The sequence below is a fragment of the Nicotiana tomentosiformis genome, chromosome 12 (assembly GCF_000390325.3).
Source record: "Nicotiana tomentosiformis chromosome 12, ASM39032v3, whole genome shotgun sequence".
NCBI lineage: Eukaryota > Viridiplantae > Streptophyta > Magnoliopsida > Solanales > Solanaceae > Nicotiana > Nicotiana tomentosiformis.
Genome location: NC_090823.1, coordinates 26833819 through 26846905, shown reverse-complemented (window position 1 = coordinate 26846905; position 13087 = coordinate 26833819). Strand labels below are relative to the sequence as shown.

The 13087-nt window shown below is 40.0% G+C and overlaps 1 protein-coding gene and 1 non-coding gene across 2 annotated transcripts; one reads left to right on the top strand and one right to left on the bottom strand.

The window, feature by feature from the left end:
* Positions 1 to 2465: 2465 nt before the first annotated feature.
* LOC117280300 (small nucleolar RNA R71) lies at positions 2466 to 2572 on the bottom strand. The gene has a single exon (XR_004510804.1). It is a non-coding gene; the product is annotated as a small nucleolar RNA R71 (small nucleolar RNA).
* Positions 2573 to 10822: 8250 nt separating this feature from the next.
* On the top strand, positions 10823 to 11719 carry LOC138902385 (uncharacterized). The gene has a single exon (XM_070190245.1). The coding sequence runs from the start codon at positions 10823 to 10825 to the stop codon at positions 11717 to 11719; it is 897 nt and encodes a 298-aa protein (XP_070046346.1).
* Positions 11720 to 13087: the final 1368 nt, after the last annotated feature.

Below are 13087 nucleotides of genomic sequence, written 5' to 3'. Positions count from 1 at the left end.
GGCAAATTATGAACTCTCTAGACTAAGCAAATGGCATAGATCTTCTGATGCCTTGAATTGGCTGAATAAAAACTGTAGCTCTAACAAATCTGGAATTGGATACATAAAATTTGTCCCTAAGTTTGACCCAAAGTATGTAGGAATTTGTGATAATAACATGTGCACTCATTGTTGAAGAGTAGGACACTTTAGAGATAATTGTTCTGCCTTAATTCATGCTCAGTTTAGAATTACCTTTGGTATTGCTAAAACTGTGAAGAAGGACGAGGAGCCAAAGGTTAATTCTCCTGTCCATACTAAGTGGATTAAGGTTAACAAGAAAATAGCTTCTAACCGTCTCTCCTTCTGGGCAAGAAGGGATCTGATTCATCATTTTTTCAAACAAAAAAGGACCCAAGCTTGTCTGGGTTCCCAAAACTAACTTGTGAATTTTGGTGCATGCTAAGGTGAGAGGAAACAATCATGACTAGTATATAGACAATGGATGCTCAAGACATATGAATGGAGAAAAAAAAAACTTCCTCTCACTGATAGCCTTCCAATGAGAGAGTGCGTCATTTGGAAATGGGAAAAGGGCCAGATAACAGGTATTGGTAAGGTTGTCAAGTCACTCTCTCATGCTATTGAAGATGTGTATTATGTGGTACGTCTTAAAGACAATCTTCTTAGTATCTCTCAAATATGCGACAAAGGAAATGAGGTAAAATTCAATTCCAAAATTTGCACTGTCACAAAGCTTGATACTGATGAAATTTGTTAAAGGGTAAGAGATATAACAATGTCTATAAGATATCGATTATGTCATTTTTCCAGTGTGAGCACATATGCTTGAGTGTAGTGGAAGATGATCCACTGCTATGGCATAGAAGACTGGGATATTCCAGTCTCTCTCAACTCAACAAGTTGGTAGCAAAGGACTTGGTCCATGGGCTACCTAAAGTTGAGTTCACCTTTGACAAGGTATGTAATGCATGTGTTAGAGGGAAACATGTTAGGTCATCCTTTAAATCTAAAAAGTTTGTAAGTACTTCTAAACCTCTCGAACACCTTCACATGGACCTATGTGGACCAATGAGAATAAGGAGTAGAGGAGGTAAGAGGTATGTGTTTGTGATTGTTGATGATTTCTCCACGTATACCTGGACTTTATTTTTGGGATTCAAAGATGAAACTTTTGATGTTTTCTGTGTATTTGCTCGAGAGAGAGTTAGCATTTAGGTAGTCGTTGAACAACACCACTCCTAACGTATTTGAGAGATCAATACATAGGGTTCAAAGGCGGGATTAGAGATAACGAAACCTTGGTGCAATCATAGTGAGCGGTGAATTAGTGACATCTAGCGTAGTTCGAGAGAATATGTATAGTAAATTGTGATAGTTTCTTGAGAGAGAGCTACACACTCAAAGTACTCACGATCGGTATAGAGTACTTGGGTGAAATTATAGGAAATGTAGCGGGGGAGATTCCAACAATAGGGAAAATCAAAACCCTAGACTTTTCCAATCTTGTCTACAATATTTGCTTTGTTAGTAATAAAATTATAGCTTTTTAAATAACTTGTTTTTAGTTAGTATACAATCACTCATTATTCAATATTTTTGAAGGTTGGTTATTTGAATTCTTACGAAACTTGTGGTTGTGATTAGTAGGTTAATTCCCTGTAAAATTCGACTCCGGACTTATAAATCAGATTATATTTACACTAATCGCTAGACCTCTTAGGAGACATAGTTGGGCGTGATCAAATTTTGGTGCCGTTTTCGGGGAATTGTCAGTGTTATTAATTACGGCTAGAAGAATTGTTAGAATTTGTAGTTTATTCAGCTTTCTCGACTTAAAACTCATTATATTGAAACTCTAACGTTTGTAGTCTTGTGTGTTACAGGTGCATGCCTAGAGACTCCTCAAGAACTGGGGAATTGTACGAAGCATTACCGGACCCTGAGAAAGCTTTCAAGGCACTAAATCAAGCAAACAAGAAAGACAACAACAACTGAACTCAACGAAACGAATCGAACTAGACATAGGTGATGTAATAAACAACCAAAATAATGTGAATGACCCGAACAATCTCGATGTGAAACCTCTTGTGCCAGAAGCGGCTTTGTATGATTGGGCATAACTCCCCGTTGAAAATCTAGCAACCGTTATTGCAGTGCCTCAGATACAAGTGGAATCATTTCAAATCACAAAAAACATACTACATCTGTTGCAGAACAAAGGACTATTCTGCGGGTCTTACAATAAAGATCCACAACAGCATCTGAAAAACTTTTTGTCAATTTCTATCACTCAAAGGCAACCGAATGTGACACCGGAAGCAATTAGACTATTATTGTTTCCATTCTCAGTAACTAGAGAAGCTCAGACTTGGCTCAATTCGCTCCTCATAAACTCCATCACCACTTGGGAGGAATTATTCAAGCAGTTTCTAAACAAGTTCTACCCACCCAATAAGACTGCCAAGCAAGTTGATGAGATATTAAGCTTCAGGCAGAAACCAGCTAAAACACTACAAGAAACGTGGGTAAGGTTCAAGGAGATGTTGGTTAAGTGTCCACATCATGGCATTCCATATCAGATGTTGGGATAAAGGTTTTACATGGGATTGGCAGATAGCTTGAAGGCCAACGTTGATGCTTCAGCAGGTGAAGCATTTTTTAGAAAATCATTTTGAGAGTGTAAGGTCCTGCTAGATAAAATGGCTCAAAACTCAAGATGGATGACAAAAGACAGTACAATCACCCTTGTAGTTCACTTAGTAGCTTTGGACCCAAACAGCTTCATAGTCGATAATATGGCCACTCTGATGACGCAAATGAGTATCCTCACCAAGACGATTGATGAATCAAGTTAGAAATAGGTACACATAGTTGACACAACTAATGGGGGCTTATGTATACCATGAATTAACCCACCATATGTGTGCTCGTGGAGTGGTGAAAGTGAATACCAGAACTATCAGGAAAATTTGAACTATGTGGGCAACTATAAAGGAAATAGGCAAGGTGGTCAGAATTGGGGGTAGTAGAACCAGCAGTATAGACCAACACAACAACAATATAATAATAGCAACAATCTTGGAGTTATGCGACCACGGGGTCAAGTCGTGCCTTACCAAAGGCAACAAGGATACAATCAGCAAAATTAGCAGCTAGCTTATCAACAGCCTCAAGAACAACAGATAGTGAGACAAGATGATGGGTTGTCTGAAATTAAAGGGATGCTGCAATAATTGATTGGGTCCAATGGAAAAATGCAAGAGAAGTTTGAAGCACATGACTCAGCGATAAAAGTTATTGATATTCAATTAGGGCAGATATCTATGGTCTGAATAATCGTCCCCAAGGGGCGTTACCTGTGGACACATATGTCAATCCAAAATAGCAGGGCCCGAAGCAGCTTATGGCGGTAAGTCTAAGAAATGGTAGAGATCTATATCTAGATCAAGAAATTGCTCGCGAAAGCCGACCAACTAAGATACTTGTGCCAGTACCAATTGAGGTAGACGATTTAACAAGGTTAACAGAGGTAACAGTACAACATGCACAATAGGAAACAAGCAAAGAAAAAGAGGTTGCAAAGGAGACAGAGAAAGTGCAAGAGAAGGCATCAGAAAAAGTGCCGAAGCAGGATCTAACTCAAGTCACAGGAAGGAAGGGACCTCCAGCACCCTTCTCGCAGATGTTGGCTAAATATCAAAAGGATGAGCAGTAAAAAATATTCATGGAAATGTTGAAGCAAATTCAGGTAAACATTCATCTAATTGATGCTTTTAGGGAGATGCCTGGGTATGGAAAACTGATGAAGGACTTGATGTCACGCAAGTTCGACTTTCAAGACTTGGCAACTGTGACATTGACTCAGACCTATAGTGCTGTTGTGACTAGACCTATAGCTGAGAAGCTATCCGACCCTGGAAGCTTCACAATTCCATGCACCATAGGTAGCTATGCATTCGCCAAAGCATTGTGTGATTTAGGGGCGAGCATAAACCTGATGCCCTTGCCTATCTATAAAAGGTTAGGCATTGGAAGGTCAAGACCCACATCCATGTTACTACAGCTAGCCGACCGAACGGTGAAGAGGCCATCAGGTATACTTGATGATGTACTTGTGCAGGTTGGAAAGTTTATGTTTCCGGTAGATTTTGTCATTCTGGACTGCTAAGTTGATGAAGAGGTTTTCATAATTTTGGGGAGGCAATTCTTGGCCACAGGGAAAGCTCTGATTGATTGTGAAACTATGGAGCTAAAGATGAGACTAAACGATGAAGAAATAATGTTCAATGTGCAGAAGTCTATGCGGTGACCCAGTGAGTTTGCTAATTGCTCTCTGATTGAAGTTGTGGATGTGATTCTGGGGGAGAGCACTGAACGCAAAAGACCCCCTAGCAGCCTGCCTCATAAACTTAGAAGAGGTAGATGGTGAGGACTTGGAAGAGTGGGTTTTGGCTCTTGAAGGCCAAGGGTACTGGAAAATAGAGCTCGAATTCGAGCCGTTACACTTAGAAGAAAGAAAGACCCCTCCAGCTAAGCCATCAATTGTAGAGCCACCACAGTTGGAGATAAAACCACTATTGTCTCACCTCATGTATGCTTTTTTAGGACCTAGTTCGACATTACCTATTATTATCTCATCTGGTTTGTTAGATGTGCAAGTAGAACAACTTTTGCAAGTTCTGAAAGAGTGTAAGACTGCAATTGGGTGGACCATTGCAGACATAAAGGGTATCAGCCCAACATTTTGTATGCATAAGATTCTATTTGAAGATGGGCACAACCTTCTAGAGAACATCAAAGAAGTATGAACCCCAACATGAAAGAAGTGGTGAAGAAAGAAGTGATCAAGTGATTAGATGCGGGAATCATCTTCCCCATCTCTGATAGCAACTGGGTCAGCCCAGTTCAGTGTGTGCCAAAGAAGGGTGGAATGACTCTAGTGCAAAATGAGAACAATGAGTTGATCTCAACAAGAATATTCACAGGATGGCAAATTTGTATGGATTACAGATGGTTGAACAAGGCCACCCGAAAAGACCATTTCCCACTGTCATTCATTGATCAGATGTTAGATAGATTGGCGGGGAGGTCCCACTTTTGCTTCCTGGATGGATACTTGGGGTATAACCAGATCTCTATTGCCCCATAGGATAGAGAGAAAATGTTGCTCACCTGTCTGTATGACATCTATGCCTTTCGGAGAATATCATTTGGCCTATGCAATGCACCCTCCACATTCCAAAGGTGCATGATGGCCATTTTCACAGATATGGTAGAGGACATAATGGAGGTCTTCATGGATGACTTCTCAGTGGTGTGGAACTCATTCGATGAGTGCCTTATGAACTTGAAAAGAGTATTGAAGAGGTGTATAGAGACTAATCTGGTACTAAACTAGGAGAAGTGATATTTCATGGTACATGAAGGTATAGTCTTGGGACACCTTGTGTCAAGTAAGGGCACTGAAGTGGACCATGTTAAGGCTGATATAATCGAGAAGTTATCTCCACCCACTTCTGTCAAGGCCATAAGAACTTTCCTTGGTCACGCCGATTTCTATAGGCGGTTTATAAAAGATTTTTTCAAGTTTGCTAACCCTTTATGTAAATTGCTTGAAAAAGATCACCCCTTTGTGTTTTCTGATGACTGCAGGGTAGCTTTTGAGGAATTGAAGAAGGGGTTAGTGACTGCACCAATCATAGTGGTACCTGACTAGGAGAAACCTTTTGAGCTGATGTGTGATGCAAGCGACTATGCTATGGGAGCAGTTCTTGGGCAGCAAAAAGATAAAGTCATGCATCCAATCTACTATGCAAATAGAACCTTGAGTGGTGCCCAAGTAAATTACACAGTGACCGAGAAGGAGATATTAGCAGTAGTATTCACATTTGACAAATTCAGGTCATACCTGATAGGCTCGAAGGTAATTGTCTATACTAACCATGCTTCTCTCAAGTACCTAATTGAGAAGAAGGTGTCAAAGTCGCGCCTAATTCTATGGGTGCTACTGCTACAAGAACTTGACATGGAAATCCGTGACCGAAAGGGAACGGAGAACCAAGTGGCTGATCATTTGTCTAGGCTGGAGGGAGCAGAGAAGAAGGCTGAGGTGGAAGCGATTGTGGATACTTTCCCGGATGAACAATTTTTGGCTACGGGCCTTGAGTTAGTGCCATGGTATGCAGATATTGCAAACTACCTGGCGAGCGATATTGTCCCCTACAACCTTTTCTCTGTTCAAAAGGAAAAGTTCTTTCATGATTGTCGCACGTATTATTGGGATGAGCCTTATATCTTTAGGATTTGTGTTGATAACATGATCTGGAGATGTATCCCCAAGATAGACCTATCTTCTATTTTGCAGGCTTGTCACACATCCCCATATGGTTGCCATTTTGGGGAGTAAAGATAGTCGCGAAAATGTTTGAGTCGGGCTTCTACTGGCTGACATTATTCAAAGATGCACACCACTGGGTGAAGGGTTGTGATGAATGCCAATGGACCGGGAATATTTCTCGCCAACATGAGATGCCTATGAACCCAATTCAGGAGGTGGAAGTGTTTGGCGTATGGGGTATTGATTTCATGGGGCCTTTCGTTAGCTCATATGGCAACAAGTACATACTTGTAGCTGTGGACTATGTATTAAAATGGGTGGAAGCTGTGGCACTCCCTACAAATGATGGAAAGGGAGTCATTGGTTTTTCGAGGAAGAATATATTCACCCGGTTTGGTACTCCAAGGGAAATAATCAATGATGGAGGCACTCACTTTTGCAACCGAGCTTTTGCAAAGTTGTTAGAAAAATATAGTGTTTGCCACAAGGTTGCCACCGCATATCATCCAAAAACAAGCATGCAAGTGGAAGTGTCGAATGGAGAAATAAAGAGTGTGTTGACAAAGAAAATGAATGCTACAAGAACGGATTAGGCGAAAACGTTAGACGATGCACTCTGGGCCTATCATACCACTTTTAAAACTCCAATTGGCATGTGTCCATATAAACTGATATTTGGGAAAGCGTGTCACTTACCAGTGGAATAAAAGCATAGAGCTTTGTGGGCATTAAGGCAGTTGAATCTCGACATGGAAATAGCAAGTACAAGTAGAGTCACAGAGTTGCACGAGCTTGACGAGTTCCGTTACCATGCTTTAGAGAGTACAAGGCTATATAAGGAGAGGATGAAGATGATGCATGACAAAAATATTCTTGAGCAAAATTTTAAACTTGGAGACGTGATATTGCTATACAATTCGAGATTAAAATTGTTTTAGGGTAAGTTAAAGTTTAGACGGTCACGACCATTCAGAGACTCAGAGTAGTGCGGGTGCTATCAAATAAAGCTGCAGAAATTGAGTCCGAGGATGGGACGAATAGGTTTAGAGTGAATGGATAGAGGTTAAAACACTACCTTAGAATAAGTGATGAAAAAGGAGAGAAAGATGTGATACAATTGAACGAACCTCAATATGTGAGTGAAGTATAATCTGGAAAGTTTGCATTGTGCTGCGACGTTAAATCATGCACTTCGTAGGAGGCAACCCATTGTAATATTGTAATTCATCATGACGCGACGTTAAATCAAGCGCATGTTGGGAGGCAATCCAATTTTCTTGTTTTCGTCTAGTTGTCATTTAGTCACAAAAAAAAATATGGGGAGGCAGCTAAGTGAAGCTAGCTTCGTGAGGCCGAGACCAAGCTAGCTTCGTGAAGTGTGCCTCGCTACACGAGACTGGGACCAAAAGAGAAAGATAAAGAGAAGAGGAGACAACGAAGTGCCCAACAAATCGCGAGACTAGGACCGGGCATAGATGAAGCAGGTAAAGGGCGCGTCTCCAGGTCGCGCATCGCGCGGTCCTAGCGCAACCCCAAGTATTTTCTTAATTATTTTTTTCTATTTTTATATCTTCTAGTTGGTTTATAAAAGAAAAAAAACTCTCTCGTTCCCTTAGGTCATGACACTATTGGCAAATTGAACCAAATGAAACTTAACAACGCACATGAAGTGTTCGATGAATTACCCGAATGAATATTTTGGTGACATTTAGTAAAGTCTGAGTAGCTAACCTACATCTATTGGCAATACAAACATATCTTAAGTGTGGGGTGGCTGTTGGTGTCTTATGAACTTCAATTGTGCTCTTTCTAAGACAAGTATCATCTGCGGTCAACGTAGGCATGATTGGGGTGTTACCTTACCTACATGTTGTTAAATTGTGCTAATTAACATAGAATAACTATCAAGTGACAGACTGATGCGGAGGGGCTCTAGACAGTTGATTTGAGTGCTACTGATGGCACTATTGCAGAGGTGTCAGGGCTAGCCGTTGTGACCGAGGGTCACTACAGAACCACGACCCTAGTGATTTTGAGAAAGTTTCTGACACCCATTCTACTTTGGATATTGCTTATTTGTATTTTTGTGATATTGTGCAACTGAGGACAGTGCACATTCTTAAGTGTGGGGTAGGGTGTCAGGCTTTAATTTTTGTGGCATGTGCTTAATTGCTAGTGATATATTTTAAACTGCATGATCACTCTTATAGCCATTGTAATTGTATAATTGTAGTAGTTTTTTTAGTGGCTTGATCCTGGGTTTTCTTTAAACCACGGTTCTTTTCCGAGGATGCCAGTTTCTTTAACTTGTAGTTTCAGGTAGATTTTTTGAAGCTTTGTAAAGAATTGTAGACTTTTCCTGACGATGGATTACCTAGACAGTTTTCTTGAGGGATTAAAGTCTAGAGAAAAATACAAAATTATTTTTTTTCTCTTTTATTTTGTTTTCTGGTTGAACTAACAATGGAACTGGAAGAAGCTTGAGGAATTTATGCTTTTGACATATTTTATATCGAGGCTTAGGTATGTAGCATTTGAACTAAGTACTTTCTACATGATTCCTATAATTACATGCCTTGACAATATGTATGGCTTTCGTTTGACACCGAGGCTCATCTCTAGACTCTTGTGATTAATATTTGTGTGCTGAAAGTTTATGATAATTGTGCTAATTACTTTAACTCGAGTGTCAGGTCCGAGCCGTCCTAAGTGAGTCATGTGCATTGTGTGAGGTAAGACTTTAGTGTACTCTGTGCCATCCTTATGAGTCTAGAACTTGTCCCGTGTGTGAGTCAAAGAGAAATGATTAAGTCTTGTAAGTTTGGGAAGGGATATAGGCTTTCTTTAATTGACCATTTAGCCTATTTGCCTACCAATGCTAATATTATCCGTAGTCGCCCCTTTTGAGTTTGTAGACCTTTTCTTTGGCAACCACATTACAAGCCGAATCCTTTTTGTTCTTAATTAAATCTTGTTGGACCTTTACCTCCGAAAGCACTTAAATAGCTAGAAGAGTAAAGAAAGATAGTGGGTAGCTTTTGAGTGGAACCATAGAAAGGTCAAAAAGGTGCACTTGTGTATAAACAAAAACAAAATACTAGCCAAAAATACCAAATTGAAGAGAGTGAATAAAAAACAAGAATAACACCTCTCATATCTTTGTCTGGGTTAGTAAGTATCTATATGTTGATGTGCTTAATGAAGAAGGGCCTAAATGTATATGGTTTCATGACAAGACAAGAAGGTGCTTAAAAGTGAAGTGTAGTGTATTAAAGTGCTTATAAGGGTTAGTCACTATTTTCTCAAATATCTCCTAACCATCCCTTAGCCTACATTACAACCTATAAAGTCCTACTTGATCCTAGACTTTACGAGCTTAAATTAATAGAGACTTACACTACAGGCAAGCCTATGGTGTGTGGCATAAGAGTTTCTTTGTGAGAGTGAGCGAATTCTTTTTATATTTCAGTCCTTAAACTATACTTGAACTTATATTGAGTGTGTGGACTACTTTCTCTCTATGGCTTATTAGTGAGGGCATATGATTTGCAAAGGATTGGTAGAGGCCTTGGTTTTTGAGTTAGCATAAGGAGCGAGTCATAGTGTAAAATGCATAAGAGTCAAGTTTTGAGGCGAGAATGTTAGAAAGAGTCACACGAATATTTTAAATAATCTTGGCATGAGTTTAAAATTTGAGGAAAGGTATGAAGAGTGCATATGCTGGGATCTAAGCGTTGATATAAACCATTATCATTGGTGTGATGCTTGCGTATGTTTTGAAAGGTAATTCTTGCTTATGTGCTTACTTTTAAGTTGCTAAAGGATGAAAAGTATGGGGTAGTGAGTTTAATATAAATTTGCACTTTATTTTTCTTTACTTGTTTAACTATATTATTATTGTTGTTGGTTGAAAGACCCTCAATTGACTGTGCCTATTTAGTGTGTACTGCTCGAGAGAGAGTATGCATTTAGTTATTTATTGAACAACACCACTCCTAACGTATTTGAGAGATCAATACGGTGGGTTTAAAGGCGGGATTAAAGATAGCGAAACCTTGGTGCGATCATAATGAGCGGTGAATTAGTGCTATCTAGAGTAGTTCGAGAAAATACGTCTAGTAAATTGTGGTAGTTGCTCGAGAGAGAGCTACACACTTAAAGTACTCACGATTCGTATAAAGTACTTGGGGTGAAATTATAGGAAATGTAGAGGGGAGATTTCAACAATAGGGAAAATCAAAATCCTAGACTTTTCCAATATTGTCTACAATATTTGCTTTGTTAGTAATAAAATTACAGATTTTTAAATACCTTATTTTTAGTTAGTAAACAATCACTCATTATTAAATATTTCTAAAGGTTGATTATTTAAATTTTTGCGAAACTAGTGGTTGTGATTAGTAGATTAATTCCCTGCGGGATTCGACTCCGCACTTGTAAATCGGATTATATTTGCAATGACCGCTAGACCTCTTAGGAGGAATGGTTGGGCTTGATCAATCATCATCCCATGTTCCTACTGTTCATGTTGTTCCCATAATTCCCACATCTACTATATTCCCTTCTCCAAAAATAATTGCCCGTGCACCTGAGCTTCCTGCGAAAAATACCTTTAAGTCAACAAAGGTCAGAGCCACTCCAAGAAAATCTGTCAAGAAAGTGACTGATGCTGCTACGCAAGGTGACACTGTATCCAAGGAATATGTGGTTCATGGGGAATTAGTGAAAGTTACTACTGATCAGGTACAACATCCTCCTTCCAAATTAGATGTTTTGGTGTCTGCTATAAATGTTACACCCCCAAATACTCTCCCACCCACGAGTGAGAAGCTACCAGTAAAGAAATTCACTGTAGAAAAAGGTGTAGGGGATCTGGGGAAAGAGGTCGATACAACGGCTATGGAGCCTGTGGTTGAGGGGAGGGGGGAAAGTACAGAACCTGTGCAAAAGGAGGCTTTTGATGGTCTTTCCTTTAGTTGGACCAAGGGTGAGGAAAATGATGGGGGTGAAAAAGAAGAAGAAGCTTTAAAGAGTCATGAGGAACATGATGCTCAAAACATAGCCAATGAAGAAGAAAAAAGTGAGAATGAGGGAGCATCTGGAAATGAGAAGGAGAGTGATACAAAGGATAAGACAGGTGAACATGCTAATGATTCTACAGAAGAAGAAAATCAAAGTGCAGAAGAGGATGTTTCTGAAAGAGAGGGTGAGGTTCAAGAAAAGGTAAGTGGGAGTGAAGGGGGTGATGAAGAGAGTGAGGAAGAAGAGGGGGATGCGAGTGAGGAATCTGAAGAATCCATGACAATTGGAAACAATGTCATAGCCCTTCAGAAGAAATTGGTGAAGAGACAAGGGCTAAAGAACCTGGGTCTTTGTTGACTCCTTTCGCTAGAGATGAAGAAGTTAGTAGTGATGAAGATGATATGGCACTATCTGAGGTAGGGAAAAAATCCAGGAAGACCCCTATGAAAGCTACAAAGTCAGCAAACTCGACAAGAAAATGAGTAGTTCCTCCTGTCATAACTCCTCTCACAAGGAGTAAAAGAAAGGTTGTTGATACACAAATCATTAAGGAGACCAAAAGTGCAAAGAAGCCAAAGAAGAAGGTTTCAATTGTGGAACTTGTTATTGAGGTGGATGGAGAAGATGAATCTGACTCTGCCTTGCCAGCAAAGTGTGCTACACCAAAGAAAAAGGGTGCCAAAGTCACCAAACCTGCTACCTCTTATGCAAGGTCCAGTAGGGGTAATATAAGAAAGAATGTGCTAGCTACAGTTGATTGACTCACAGAGTTCAGGAACAAAAAAGTGCTAAATGGAAAGATTTTTGCGAACACTGATGAGAAGCAGATGGCTCAACTGGTTGTAAACTTGAGCTACAGGGGTGGAAGCACATGTTTGTCAAAGCTTTCCCCCCATTATGTGTCCATGCTATGGTGGAGTTCTATGCAAATTTCACATTTGATGGGAAGGTAGTCAAGAGTAAGGTAAGGGGATTTGACAAAGAGTTTGATGATGAGGAGCTAGGGATGCTTCTGACTATCTCCTCTTTGGGATTTGAAAATTACTTGAAGAAGAAGTGACCAGCCATAGACAATGATATTGACACTGGCATTGTGGTCACCATGAAGTTCTCCCAAAATTTGGAACTAGATGTTCCCCAGAAAGTGTAAAAGACTGATATGACTCCCTTTCACAAGTTATTGTTTCATTTTGTCAACTCCTGCATTCTTCAGAGGTCTTAGAAAAGGCATTAAGCTACTCCGCTGGACATGGTTGTGATGGAGCTGCTTGACACTGGTAGACCTATCAATATTCCTAGCCTGATAATTCAGCACATGGAAAGAGCTTCAGATACTTCCAAACCCAAGCATGTTATGCCATATGGTTTCATGCTGACTGAGTTATTTGACAAGCTCAACAATACCTAACCTGAGCTTATGTTTGGAAACCACAATGACGTTTGGATGTTGTTACCCTCAAGTAGTGTGGATGTGAGGAAATCAAGTCTAGAGGACCCACATGATCTGCTATTCTTCCTGGGAGTAGTAGGGTTGCAGAACTTTGCAAGAGGTTGGACTTGGCTGTTAAGGAGAATGCCAAGCTTCGTGAAGACAATAATGAGTTGAGAAAGAAAACAAATCAACCCAGGGAAGATCTCAGAAGAGACAGAGAGGCTCATGCTCAACAGATTGTCACCCTTGTGAAAGCTTTGACCCCTTCTGTTTCTTACCCATGAACTTGTTCC

Bases quoted from the DNA above. Each gene is read 5' to 3' on its own strand.
- LOC138902385 (XM_070190245.1), top strand. From the start codon at position 10,823: ATGGTTGGGCTTGATCAATCATCATCCCATGTTCCTACTGTTCATGTT.